The 12,981-nt window shown below is 50.9% G+C and overlaps 1 protein-coding gene across 1 annotated transcript in view; it reads left to right on the top strand.

Moving 5' to 3' along the window:
- The window catches only part of syne2b (spectrin repeat containing, nuclear envelope 2b), a 77,382-nt gene that overhangs the window by 42,918 nt on the left and 21,483 nt on the right, over window positions 1-12,981 (top strand). The window contains exons 78-101 of the mRNA XM_028395971.1: window positions 609-779; window positions 3,433-3,672; window positions 4,999-5,214; window positions 5,284-5,406; window positions 5,504-5,619; window positions 6,057-6,168; window positions 6,370-6,504; window positions 7,033-7,176; window positions 7,295-7,489; window positions 7,605-7,703; window positions 8,297-8,416; window positions 8,486-8,680; window positions 8,756-8,929; window positions 9,057-9,176; window positions 10,020-10,213; window positions 10,289-10,427; window positions 10,503-10,709; window positions 11,266-11,418; window positions 11,499-11,669; window positions 11,733-11,888; window positions 11,958-12,083; window positions 12,147-12,317; window positions 12,495-12,628; window positions 12,704-12,908. Of these exons, the coding sequence (XP_028251772.1) occupies window positions 609-779; window positions 3,433-3,672; window positions 4,999-5,214; window positions 5,284-5,406; window positions 5,504-5,619; window positions 6,057-6,168; window positions 6,370-6,504; window positions 7,033-7,176; window positions 7,295-7,489; window positions 7,605-7,703; window positions 8,297-8,416; window positions 8,486-8,680; window positions 8,756-8,929; window positions 9,057-9,176; window positions 10,020-10,213; window positions 10,289-10,427; window positions 10,503-10,709; window positions 11,266-11,418; window positions 11,499-11,669; window positions 11,733-11,888; window positions 11,958-12,083; window positions 12,147-12,317; window positions 12,495-12,628; window positions 12,704-12,908 (3,816 nt within the window). The remainder of the gene's footprint in view (window positions 1-608; window positions 780-3,432; window positions 3,673-4,998; window positions 5,215-5,283; window positions 5,407-5,503; window positions 5,620-6,056; window positions 6,169-6,369; window positions 6,505-7,032; window positions 7,177-7,294; window positions 7,490-7,604; window positions 7,704-8,296; window positions 8,417-8,485; window positions 8,681-8,755; window positions 8,930-9,056; window positions 9,177-10,019; window positions 10,214-10,288; window positions 10,428-10,502; window positions 10,710-11,265; window positions 11,419-11,498; window positions 11,670-11,732; window positions 11,889-11,957; window positions 12,084-12,146; window positions 12,318-12,494; window positions 12,629-12,703; window positions 12,909-12,981) is intronic.

The raw sequence follows: 12,981 nt of genomic DNA, 5'->3' as shown, positions 1-12,981 counted from the left end.
AATTTTTTTTACAACTCACTCGTTTTAATCATATTTGGACTTAAAATTACACATAATTATGGGCGTTGCCGCTTTGAGCGACAGGCAGTTGCCATATCACAGCGTGCGTTTCCTGCTTCCACGATTGCCTGCCCCCATAAACTCCGCTCGTGCTCATTTGGAGTTTTGGCGGACGTGACGGTCAGAGCGTCCCAGAGCCTCCCACCGAGCCTCAAAACGGCTCTTCAGAAACAAACGTGTGACGTCACCGAAGCTCTGTCCATAGTTTTTACTGTCAATGGTACACACACACACACACTGCCCAGTTTCTTAGAGGAGTCATTGAGATTGGCTGCAGTCTGTTTAGGTCCAGTGTACAGTAATAGATGGGAGATTTACTTGGTTTGATTAGTTTACAGTTAGTTCTGGATTAACCATTTGTTGCTCTGTTACTGATGGATTGATTTAAACATGTGAGCTGCATGTCTGTATTGATGCAGTGTGTAATGGATCCCTGAACACAGACCCCCACAATCCGGCTGGGGGTCTCCTAACATGCTGTAACACCTTCTAAACAGAGTAACTGTGTGATCTCTGGACTGACTGACTGATCTTCTAACTTTCTTCAGGATGTTGAGGGCTCCACTGACACCACAGAAGCAAGTTCACCTGCAGCCTTATCAAAGCCCCTGGGCACAGTCAGAACCCAGCCCCAGCCTGACAGCATGGTAAACACAGCCTCCACCGTAACCACCTCCAAAGCCGACGCACCCGGCTCCCAGCAGCGATGTGTAGTCTCCTAGATACTCCTAGACCTTTAGAACTTGTCTCCGTTCTTCAGGAGCTGCTCTAGATTCTCCTGCCACAAAATCACCCCCTGAAACCACTTCTAGAGCTTCCAAGTCTAGAGTTCCAGGCTTCCTTTAGACGGACTTCTGAGTCAACCCGTCTCTTCTACTGTCACTCCATCACTACCGTGAACTTTCTATCCAAATTCTACAACTAAATCCAGAACCTGACCTGTTTCTAGAATGTTCTGAACAAACCCCAACCCTTCTAGTGCCATATTATAACTCACAGCTCCATGCCAGAGTCAACACCCAACATGAACCGTTTCTAGTCTGTTACCCTCTAGAGTCGAACCTGCACATGTCTACACTGTACGTTTCTATTGACCAGGGGTGTTAACCAACCAAAGCTCAGCACCAAGCCTACAACAGGCAGGTTCTGGATGTCTTCTTCACTTTCAGAGCTTGTAGTCTTGGATCTTCTCCTCCAGACCAAAGGTTTTACAAACTGCTTTTTTACACAAAGATTTAGAGCTGCTAATGTTTGAGCTAACTGTAGCGTGCTTCATCTTTCTTTCTAGAACTTTTGTTCATTTCTGATACCGGAACTAGTTTTAGAAACTCTGCTACATCCAGCCATCAACCCTCCACAGTCATGCCTGAGGTCCTTCTACAGCTCTGTAGAACAAACCTTCTTGTAGCCTTGTAGCTCTAAAGGAGAGCACCGTCTGTTTCTGTTTTCTAGAAGTGTCTGACCTGAAACCTTCAGTGCATTTACACGGCAGAGGACTGATGAGTTCCTCACTGCATTAGAAAGACATGCAGGATCAAAGTTAACTCAAAGCAGATGTGTGTTTACATGAAGGATTGCTGAGTCGCCACAGGGAGATGACACAGCACATTACGTGCTGCTGAGCGAGGAGGCGGACTGCTGGCCTGCAGGGTTAGCGTGTGTGTGTGTGTGTGTGTGTGTGTGTGGGGGGGGGGGGTCTGTATCCAGCCTCTGCATGGACCTGTTTCCGATGGATGGTATGTTTTATTTGTGAGCCGTGTGTTTAATGTGTCATGTAGCTAACGCTGACTCCTGATCGGTGATCTCGTGGTTGACTCCTCCGGCTCTTTCACCAGCACATGCAGAGGAATCCCTGTGTGCTCGCTCCTGCAGCTGAACATTTATAATAAAGTGGAGTGTGTTGTTTACAGACTGGAGTCATTCATGTAGCTTTTATTCCAAAGACATGGGCCCTTTAGAGGACCGCTGCCATGGAAATGCACTGTTTGATCACTGATTAACACACAGCTGTTAGCAGGTGGAAACTGCTTCAACATGATTTGATCCAAGAATTGATCATTACAATGATTATATCGGGGGCAAGTTTTCACCTGACAGCAGCGTCCATCACCGGGCATGTGCTCTTTACCCTGTTCTACCTTCACCTCTGTCTGAACCAGAGCACAAACACAAATAAACCCAGCAGCTGACCCACTGTCTCTCTTTTTCTGTGTCAGGAGCTCACAGAGGGCTGCACACACACACACACACACACACACACACTGATCAGTGGAGGCGTCACACATCTGGATTCTCCTGAATAACCTCTGCTGTGAGCAGCACATGCAGGGCGAGCCCAGGCCCGGCTGGTGACAGCATGACTCGGCAGCTCCGCCTCCTCCCTCTAACCCTCTAACCACACAGGGTGGGGGTCGTTTACACACCACCAGCCGCACCTGCTGGTTCACTAGTTCACCGACTGAATCAGATGCACTGCGGGTTTGCTTTCTTTGCATTTATCTGGAATGTTTCTTAACTTGATTTACAATAATAATCAGCTGTGACAAGTTTGCAGGATCCCCCATCAGAATTTAAATTTCATTGAATGTAATCTTTTATGCTAAACATCATCAGTTGAAACAGAGAAGCTAGCTCATTAGCAACTATGTCAGGTTGGCTAGCTTCCTGTAGAAGTTTACCAGCTGACATGATGATACAAACATACTATGTCCAACAAAGTGCATTTTAGCCAACAATACATAAAAATGCTAAGCTAACATGTTACAAGCCTGTGCTCCAGCAAATGGAAGCAGTGCAGCTGTGTGTAGTGTAGCTTGCTATCTTAGCTCATAATGCTATATTGCTTTATATATGTATCAACTGGTAAACACAGCCAGAGAGAAGCCATGTGGCTCAGCTGCTGGCTAGCTTTATGCTAGCTGGCTAACCTTGTGTTGCTTACCCACAATGTTACCTCTAGCAAAATGCTCTAATGACTGTTTTCTACTAGCTTGGTGCTCATTTTTGTTTTTTAAACGTAATTATTAATACTTATTAGATAAATTAGATAAATGACTTTAATTTGAGGAGAAGCCTGCGCTTCATGTCTGTGAGCTCAGAGCTGAAAGAAAACAGTTCAAATGTGTAAACGATGTCTGAAGAAGAGGAGAGGGCAGAGTGGGAGGAGGAAGCAGGAAGTGTTTGTGTTTGCTGCTGTCAGCTCCACCCGGCAGCCTGAGGCCTCTCTCTCTCTGTCACTGTGTCACTGGAGCTCCAGGAAGTGGTGTGTGTGTCACACAAGGGTGGAGCTCAGAGAGAGAGAGAGAGAGAGAGAGAGAGAGGCCTGGGCGGGGGCAGGGAGGCTGGGAGTCCAGGTCAGAGGTGTTTGCTCAGGTAGCCTCTCCACCTGCCGCCCTGGAGCAGACGGGCTCAGCCGGGTGTGTTGTGTTTGTGTGCCAGGACCCGCAGCCTGGGCCCCGCCCTCATGACGACGTCCTGCACGTGTGCCTGCGGAGGGCCGGCGAGCTGGAGCTGTGGCTGCAGAGGGCCCAGAGGAGCCTGGAGGCGTCTGCAGGCGCCGCCGGCTCAGTGGACACGCAGGCCGGCGTGGAGCAGCAGCTGCTCACCTGCCAGGTAGGCTCCACCCCCACACAGGACCACACCGACAGGTTATCAGCTACAGATCTATATTTATATGTATTTATCAGCCACAGGTCACTGTAGAGAGATCATGTGACTCCGGCAGTAAAAGTTAACGACATGTTTGCACGTCTCAGCGCCGCTTGTTTTCACTGTGGCTGTAAAGTCGTCACCACTGCCCTCGACATGCAGACTGTGTCAGAGCTCCACGCACACACCTGATCATCCATTATTTTATTTTTCACCTCGCTGCGTACAAACTACAGTAAACACACACACCTGCAGCCATCTTTACATTCTTACCAGTGTTTTCTCATTGATTAGATGCTGGAGCGTTAACACACACAGGATGTGTAGGACACAGTCGTAGCTTTGTGGGAAGGGTCCGGGTGGCGCCACCATGTTGGACATTTTAAGATGACTCAGATTTGGAGCCAGCCTCTAGTGGGCACTGGAGGAACTGCAGTCTGCTTCACCTCTTTCAGTTCTTCTTGTTTTATCTTAGATCTCAGAGAGTCCATCAGCTGCCGCCTGGTTTCGTCAGTGAGGAAGTGAAACTGTTTTTATTACTTCTCTGAATCCTCTTCACTAAACTGAGACCTGATGACACATCAGCTGTTAGTTCGGCGGGCAGCGCTGCTGTGACGGACCGTTCATGTGAGCTGCGGCAGCCATTCGTGCTCCCAGCAGGCTGCAGCGCCGCCTGTATTCAAAGCTTCGGCCTCCTCCCTGCTGACGGTGTAACTCGAGCCTCCATGAAAGTTTCAGAGGTTAAACGTGTCGGCCAGTCGTATTTGAATAGAACTCTGTGCAAACACACAGACTGAGACTCATCAGAACCCACTCCTGCCTGTATGAACTCTGACCTCAGACTTTTATCTCATGATCGTTGCACTCTGAGCAGTTTAACTCTGAACTGGACGGACTGAAAGGAAAGTTCAAACAATTCAGACAAAGCTCAGAACAAAGCATCTACATAAAAGCACTGAAAGGAGTCAGTGTTACCAGAACTGCAGATATTGAAAGGAGCTGGAGTGGAGTTAGGAACTGGATGAGGTGGAAGCACAGAGCTGAAACTTAAGGGTTAACATGTCAGTGGAAGTGCAAACATTGATTAGTGAAAAAGATTACAAGTTAATGGAATAAATGAAGGGGTTAAAGTGAGATAAAGTGCAAACAGTGAAGGGTGTGAACGTGACATCAGCCATTAAAACAAGTGAAAGCAGTTGAAGTGTGAGTTTAAATGAAAGAACTGAGAATACCACAAAGAGTTAAACTGCAGTGAAAGCAGTTGAAGTGTTTGATCGTGTTTTTTCTCAGCAAATGTTGGTGGACATGGAGCAGAAGGTGGCCTCCCTGTCGGCGCTCAGTCTGGCCTCTGACCAGCAGCAGGAAGAACTCGGAGCTGTGGGATCCCAGCCGGAGGCCGCGGAGCTTCTCGCCTCCAAACTGGAGCACCTGAAGGCCGACCTGGTGTCCTTCCAGCGGCTGCTGCAGGACAGACAGGGGGAGGACAGGGCGGACCACACGGAGCAGGTACATACGGCCCGGAGCAGCGTCTCACTGTGAGTCTGCACAGAGAGGTCTGACTGTGTTTTCCCTCAGAGGTCCGTTCCAGAGGCAGAGCGCCCCCCTCAGGCCCAGATGAAGCGCAGCAGCAGCGTTCAGGAGATGTTCTCCTCCCCAAAAAACAAACTGCTCAGACAGAGCAGCCTGCAGCAGCAGAAGGTACCGCTGCCCGTTAACTGGTTAAATATGTTCTCACTCATGTGTTCAGGACAGAGCGGCTCAGCTCATGCTGGTGCTGCTGTGTGTCGTTGTGCAGGAGTTGGAGCAGGAGCTGACGGAGCAGAGAGGGCTGACCCAGGCCATCGCCCGGCAGGGCAGCAGAACTCGGCTGTACAGCCCGGAGGGAGAGGACGAGAGCCCGCCGTCACCAAGGCAACGCACCATCCATTCCTATGACATCATTTACTGTCTGAATATCCATCAAAGGAAGTAGCTTCTATACTGACACAGATAAAACTCTCAATAAATAAAGTAACAGAATACTGAGCAGCTACTGTTTACTAGTGACTTTATTAGCTAATGTAGCTTAACGGCTTAGCTGGCTAGCTGGTTATGCTAGCTCGTTTGATCACCAGCAAATCAGTCTGATTGGATACGAGTGTCAGGTAAATAAGCTAACATAATAACAGATGTAAGCAACACATTACACATATTTAACCCTTTAATTTGTCTCTTATTACTATTTCATTTGATCAATCTTTTTGTTTACTCTTCTTATCTAATACAGCAGTTTAAAAGTGGAGATGAGTAGCACTAAGAGACAGAAAAGAGGAAGTAAAAGTGAAGTGTTAATGTCCTCTCCCACTCAGGTGGCCTCCTGCTGAGGCTGATGTGGAGGAGGACCGTGCTCGGGAGAAGTGGGATCGCCTGCACAGCCGGCTGCTGTCTCTGGAGGAGTCAGCGCTGCTTCCTCCCTCTGAGGTAAGGCCTCCCTTCTGCCAGCCGAGCTGCTTGATTATCACTTTTCAAATACAGGAAAGAAAAGAAAAATAGCTGCTCTCGCCATGACTGATTATCACCTCCTTTGAGCAGGAGCCACTTTGTTGTGTCGTTGCTGTTATGGGAGCTCCTGCAGGGCCTGATTAGAGTCTCTGATGTCTCTCTCTCTCTCCCCCTCTGAAGGTGACAGACTCATCTATGAAGCGCAGTGATGGAACAGCAGGGCGCATGATTGGCACAAGGAACCTGAAAGAGCTCCAAACCCACATCAGCCCTCTGAGAGAGCTGGGACAGGCGTGTGCAGAGCTGCTGGATCAGGTGAGGAGGACGGACACATTACCACTCATTTATAGGCTGAAACACACAACACACGATGGAGCCAGCATCAGTTAGCTCAGAGCTACAGGACACAACACAACCTCCCAGTGCAGCGGTTCTAACTGATGTTATGAAAACTTTATATATTCAAATGTAACAATGATTTGAAGTAATTGTCAGTTCAACATCACCACTAATGATTCCTTCAAACAAAGCACTAAGAAAAGTCCTCACCTAAAATATGAGCTTTAGCATATTAGCCCTGCTAAATATGTATCTGGCTATACAACACACTGTGTGTAAGGGGGGGGGTCTGTTTACATAGATTTAATTACCTTTTGAGTCACAAGTACTAAGTGGAATCATAGCATAGCATCTCAGCGCCCCCTACATGAGAGGAAGGTACTGCAACTTCTATAAGAAAAAGAAGCTTGAACTGCTTACATGCAACAAGAGCTGAATGCCATGTAGCATGATGCTGAGCTGACCATCGCAGCGTCAAGCTAAGACATGATGTTTCTCACGCAGGTCCCGCCTGCAGAGGGCGCCCAGCAGACACTGGAGGAGCGCTTGTTTTACGTGCTGTATGGGGCGTCTATGTCCCTGTCCTCCATCAGTGAGGAGCTCCAGTCACCTGCAGAGGACACACAGCTGAAGCTGCTGCAGCTGCAGGTGAGACGGGTCGCCATGGCAACCACCAACTCAACAGACTGTGATGTTTTTCCTGTTAAGTTTTTTAACATGAAGCTCTACGACGACCAACTTACAGCCTCTCTGGACTCCTTTTCAGAGTATGTCGGCAGAGCTGTACAGCCTCAGCAGCGAGCTGGCCTCTCAGGGGTCAAAGGTCGGCCGCGCTGTGGGGTCAGAGCACGCTCAGCGGTGCATGGAGGACCTGCTGAGGGTCCTTCCTGTGGTTCAGACTGTGCTGGGCAGCCGGGAGAAGCAGCTCAGAAGCCTGCAGGAGGATGCTGCACACACAGAGGTCAGACTCAGTGATCACATGTGGAAGCTCGTATCTACTCTGACCTGCATGAGTGTGTCATCACTGGCAGTGTGAGCACAGATCACATGACCAGTCCTGTCTGTCTAACCCACAGACACAGCTCCAGGTGCTGCATGCAGCCTTCACCTCTAACCAGCTCACTGTCCAACAACTAACCCATGAGTTCAGTGGAACGCTGTGTGAGCAGATACAGGTATTGTTTCCACCTTACGTGCGTGACCTTTGACCTCTGAGCTCACATAAATAAAATGTGTTTGATGTGTCACTGTGGAGTGGAGCCTCTGCTCCACCAGGGAGCAGCAGGAAGTAGAAACACAGCAGCCACCACGGCGAGCCTTACCGCACAGAGCTGCACGCCTGTCAACACCAAAGCAGCCGGTCCAGCTGGACAGAGGCGTCCAGAAATCTGTCTCTGAGCCACGTCTCTGTGAGGACAAAGACGCAGCGGTCTCTGAACTCCCACCGCCGAGTCCAGATAGGAGACATTTATTCAGGGAGGAGACATCAGAGCGCAGGATGGAGCCTCCTCTTCCTCACACAGAGACATCAGCAGCGTGGAGGACTAGAAGCCTGGTCCCTGCAGCCAGCAGAGAGCACGGAGCTGATCCAGCAGACCATCATACAGGCTGCTGCTGGAGGGCTTCTGGACCAGAGACACCAACACCTCTGAGTCTACCTCTCTGGATGGACTGAGGACAGACTAGATGCACTGAACTCCTGCCCTGTCTGGTGATCTGAGCATGTTAGCTGGTTAGCACGCTGTTAATTGTTACCTTCATTTGTCAGGTTGGTGTTGAGGTGGAGGAGTCTCTGCAGCAGCAGGTCGAGCAGGTGAACTCTCTGCTGGAGGAGGCTGAACGACACCACCTGCCTGCGCCTGTCGTCCACCAGGCCTCCCGGCTGCAGGTATGCTAGCTGCTGCACGGCATCACACAGTTCAGGGTCAGATTCTCATGTTTGAACTCAAACCTGCAGGGCGAGCTGGACGCCGCACTGGGCACCGTTCATTCCCGCTGTGAGGAGCTGCAGAGCGGCGTGGAGCTGGAGCGGCACTATGAGCGGCTGGTCCTCAGCCTGCAGGACCTGCTCGGTCTGGGATCTGAACGCCTCGCTCAGGGGCCGGAGCTCCACAGCAGGGCCCAGCTCCAGCAGCAGCTCAGCAGTCACATGGTCAGAGAGGGCCAATTAAAAAGCAGGTTATCTTTATCTGAAGATATTACAACATGGTGTAATTTTCCTCATCAGAAGTTCTTCCAGTTCCTGGACCATCACTTTCACATCCTGCAGTATCTGACCAGCAGACTTTCAGATATCGCCCTCCACAGGTGGGAGGGGAAAGTAGCAGGCCTGCAGGACCAGGTGGCCCGACTGCAGCAGCGTGGACTGGAGGAAGGGACCTGGATGCAGGACGCATTACAGGTTTGTTTTTACACTGAGTCTTCTGCTATATGGAGAAGACTCCTCTCAGTCATTCAGAAGGTTGAAGCAAGGCATCCGGACTTGTAGAAGTTCAGAAATATCATCGTCTCTTCTCCATCTGTCTCAGCTGTGGTCACAGTGGGAGGAGGACAGCGCCTGGTCAGACTACCTGCTGAGAGACATGGAGACATCATTTCCCAGGATGCACCAGTGGAGCGACTCTGAGGAGGAGCTCTCTGCCTACAGGGTAATTTTTATAAATAAATGTGTTTTTTCTGCGGCGGGCAGCGGGTGAAGAGCGGAGCACAGTTGCAGTGCACTGAGCGCGCTCTCTACACTGTACTTTCTGCATCGCACTCAAAACCTAATTGGTTCAATTAAAGCGGGCAGAATAGGTTGTTTTCTGTAGGAGAACAGGATGTTCCTCCCCTTTGATGGGAGTTATTAGGCGGGCAGAGACCTCCACCTAAATCTCATTTCGCTTCATATTCTCTGTTGTTCTGCTGTGGGATTGGAAATAGACTGCAGGAGGTGTTGCAGCACATGTGTGTGTGGATATGAAGACCATGCACAGAGGGTCTGACAGTGAAGCTAATGCTAACTGTGCTACTACATATAGGAGAATTGATCAGTTCTTCCATGATTTAGAAAATGAATAGACCACCACACAGAGGGCCATCACAGGAAGGGTTACCTCAGAAATCTGCAGCTCAAAGCTGGAGGTTGTTGGCAGTGGAAGGAAGGTGGATCTAAATATGGATGCCAGTCCTCCACCTCTGCCTGGGGTAGTTCCCTCTTGCACTGTGGGTGCAGCAGTCTGCAGCTGAAATGCTTCCAAAGGTCTCCACCGTCTCAAACAGAGGTCGAGAGCAGTTCGTCTGGGTGCTTGACAGCTTACCAAACAGAATCCTCCCTCTGAGATTCCTCCACCCAGCAGACCACAGCAAAGAAGGTTTCTGGTGCGACCGGTGTCATAAAAGTAATATCTCGATATCTCAAGGGACCATCACAGACATGTCTTCGGATGTGGAACAGAGTGTGTGTTAGCATCAGTCTGACTTGACCAGTGTGTGCTGTGTTTGTCTGACAGGAGCTGCGTCGCCGTTTGGAGGAGAGTAAAGTGCAGTTCAGCCTCATGCTGGGGGCAGGGCGGCGGCTGCAGGAGGCGGGCTGCGGTGAAGTGGGCGTGTCCACCTGTAAGCTGGAGGCTCGCTGGAGAAGCCTGAACAAAAGGGTGGAGCATGAACACAGCATCTGTGGCAGGAAGAGGAAGCTGAGGAGCAGGTGAGACCAGAGGAAGCTGATCCTGGAACATACTTCTGATTATCTCTGTCTGAGCATCTCCTCATCAATAATCAGGTTTGATCGTGACTCTGCTGTGCTGGGTGACTGGATGAGCGGAGCCAGAGAGCTGATCAACAGATGGAGCCAGCTCACAGTCTCCAACCACGAGGAGGTGGCTGTGGAACAAAGGCGGGACCTCCACCTGCAGTCTGTGGTGAGGACGAGTACCATCATCTGTATCAAAGCTTTTTTATGTAGATACAGAATCAATAACGACGCCATGTTTCAGGCTCTGACCAAAGAGCTGGAGGCCAAATCTGAGCTGAAGGCGGCGGTGACGGCTGCTGGCGCCCAGCTGGTGCAGCTGGAGGAAGAGGACCCTGATCCAGAGGACGGAGAGACGCCTCCGTCCATCAACAGACAGCTCGGACAGGTGGGCCTGGACTGGTCCAGCCTGCGGGCCGACCTGCCCGCCATCCAGCGAGCTCTGCACGCGGTGAGGATTTTGATTTGAAAAGCGAAGCCCCACACACACTCCTGTGTCTGAGCTGTGTGTGTTTTACACGCAGCAGTTTAAATCAGGCCCTTCTGCCACCAATTAGCTTGAAACATCCCCCCTGTGCCCAACAATGGCATCCAGAGCACTCGGTGTGAAACCATCCCCCCCTCCACCTCCTTCTCTTTGGCTTCTCTCTCACTGCCATTCTTCCTCCTCTGCCTGTATGTCCCTCCTCTTCAGCCCCTCTCCCTGCACTGTTCTTTTTCCTCTTTATTAGCTGATTCTTGTTGTTTGATTTTCAGTTCTACATGTTTGTCCTCTTGCCCACCTCCTCATCAATAACAGTATATTTCACCTCATATAAAAACAGGATAGGGTTAATTAAGTGACTCTGAAATCAGAAACGTTTATGTTGGAACCTCAAAAAATTCTTCGATAATCCGACACTTCCTGAACTTGAGCTCTGCTTTCGGCTCTTCTGATGAACAGCTGTGTTTGTGTGAGTGAATGCTTTTGGAAAATATTCCTGACATCAGTCTCGCCTCCTCCTCAGCAATGGATGGAGATGCTGACGCAGCAGGAGGCGCTGCAGGAGCTGCAGGCCTGGCTTGGAGCCGCTGAGGCTCACCTGGAGGAGCAGCACGGCAGGATGGATCTAAACTCCTCCACCAACAATGACCTCGCCCAGCTGCTCAAATACTGCAAGGTGCAGACGGAGTGTGTCCAAGCAGCGCTGGAGGAGGAGAGTCCTCAGGCGTTTGAATGTGTCTGATTTGTTTTCTTCAGGCGTGCCGGACGGAGATGTCCGCCCATCAGACCACACTGGACTACGTCAACCAGCTGTCACACAGTGCAGAGGAGGACCAGAGGGGGCGCTATGAGCACAACCTGTTTGCAGAGGCGCAGGGCTGTTTCAACCATCAGTGGCTCAGTCTGCAGGAGCACCTCAGTACCCAGGTAAGAATCAGCTGGTGATATGATCCTCTCAGGTCATGTGATCAGCTGACAGAGTCTGTTTAGATTCAGGAGGTGGAGGAGGAGCTGAGGAGCAGGGCAGAGCGGGCCGCCCGGCTGCAGCACATCAGCAGCTGGACGAGGGATCAGGAGCTCTGGATGGACTCGGCTCAGATGCCCAGCAGCCGGACGGAACTGCAGAGCAGCATCAGCGTCTGCCAGGTGAGCACACATCTGAGTGATCAGTCAGAACACCTGCGGTGTCAGTCACGCTGCGTGTCTGTGCATCAGGAGCTTCAGGAGGCCGTCAGGCTGAAGTCTGCAGCTCTGCAGGAGCTCAGAGTCTGTGGAGGCAGCAGCCCGTTCAGCTGTCAGACAGAGAGAAGCCTCCAGGCCTGTGCTGCGCTCACACAACAGGTACGTTCAACACGAAGAGTTAAATCACATCACTTCTCCGTCTGACCGGGTCGTCTTTCTCAGAGTGAAGCAGTGCAGCAGAAGCTGATGGAGACCGAGCAGCTGTGGAGCAGCGTGGAGACCAAACAGCAGCACATGGTGCTGAAAACCGTGAGAACGTCTCAGACTCTGAAGCTTCGCAGCAGCACTCAGCTCTGCCTGCAGGCACACAGACATCAGCACGAAAAGATTCAGGTAAGTCAACACCTCAGCTGTGGACAAGTGTTCATCCTGTGTGAGCAGGAAGCCATGATGGACTCAGCAGTCACATGACACAATGCATCTGTCTGATCTGCAGCTCTTCACAGCTGTTAGCCTGTTAGCCTGTTAGCCGAGCTCACTTTGTTTACACTGTGTGGAAACGTGTTGCAGCGTCTTCAGGAGGAGGCGGCAGCTTCACAGACGGAGTGGGATGATCTGACAGAAACCGTCTCCTCCCTCAAAGAGCGCATCAGTCCTGCTGCTGCTGCTGTCATCACTGAGCGGCTGGACCGGCAGAAAGACAGGTGACACACACACACACTCAGAGGACACCACACACACACACACACAGGAGCCCTCACACTGTACATGTGTTCCAGTTGGACGGAGGTGTCTGCAGCTCTGACTCAGCAGCTTCGGAGGAGTCAGGAGACGCTGCAGGTCTGGGAGCTTTACAGTCGGCTGGTCTCGTCTCTCACTGAGCGGCTGCAGGCGCTACAGAGTGATGTCACAGCCGCGCTGAGCGGCGCTGCTGCACAGGACAACAGTGTGGAGCAGGTTCAAGAGAGGATCCAGCATGTCCAGGTGACGGAAACAAAAAGAAACAGGCGGCTGTATATGCTTCTGTTTTAATATCATCTGCTGCTGTCTTTATCTG

This window comes from Parambassis ranga, chromosome 22 (assembly GCF_900634625.1).
Source record: "Parambassis ranga chromosome 22, fParRan2.1, whole genome shotgun sequence".
Lineage (NCBI taxonomy): Eukaryota > Metazoa > Chordata > Actinopteri > Ambassidae > Parambassis > Parambassis ranga.
This window is presented reverse-complemented; position numbering and strand designations above follow the sequence as displayed.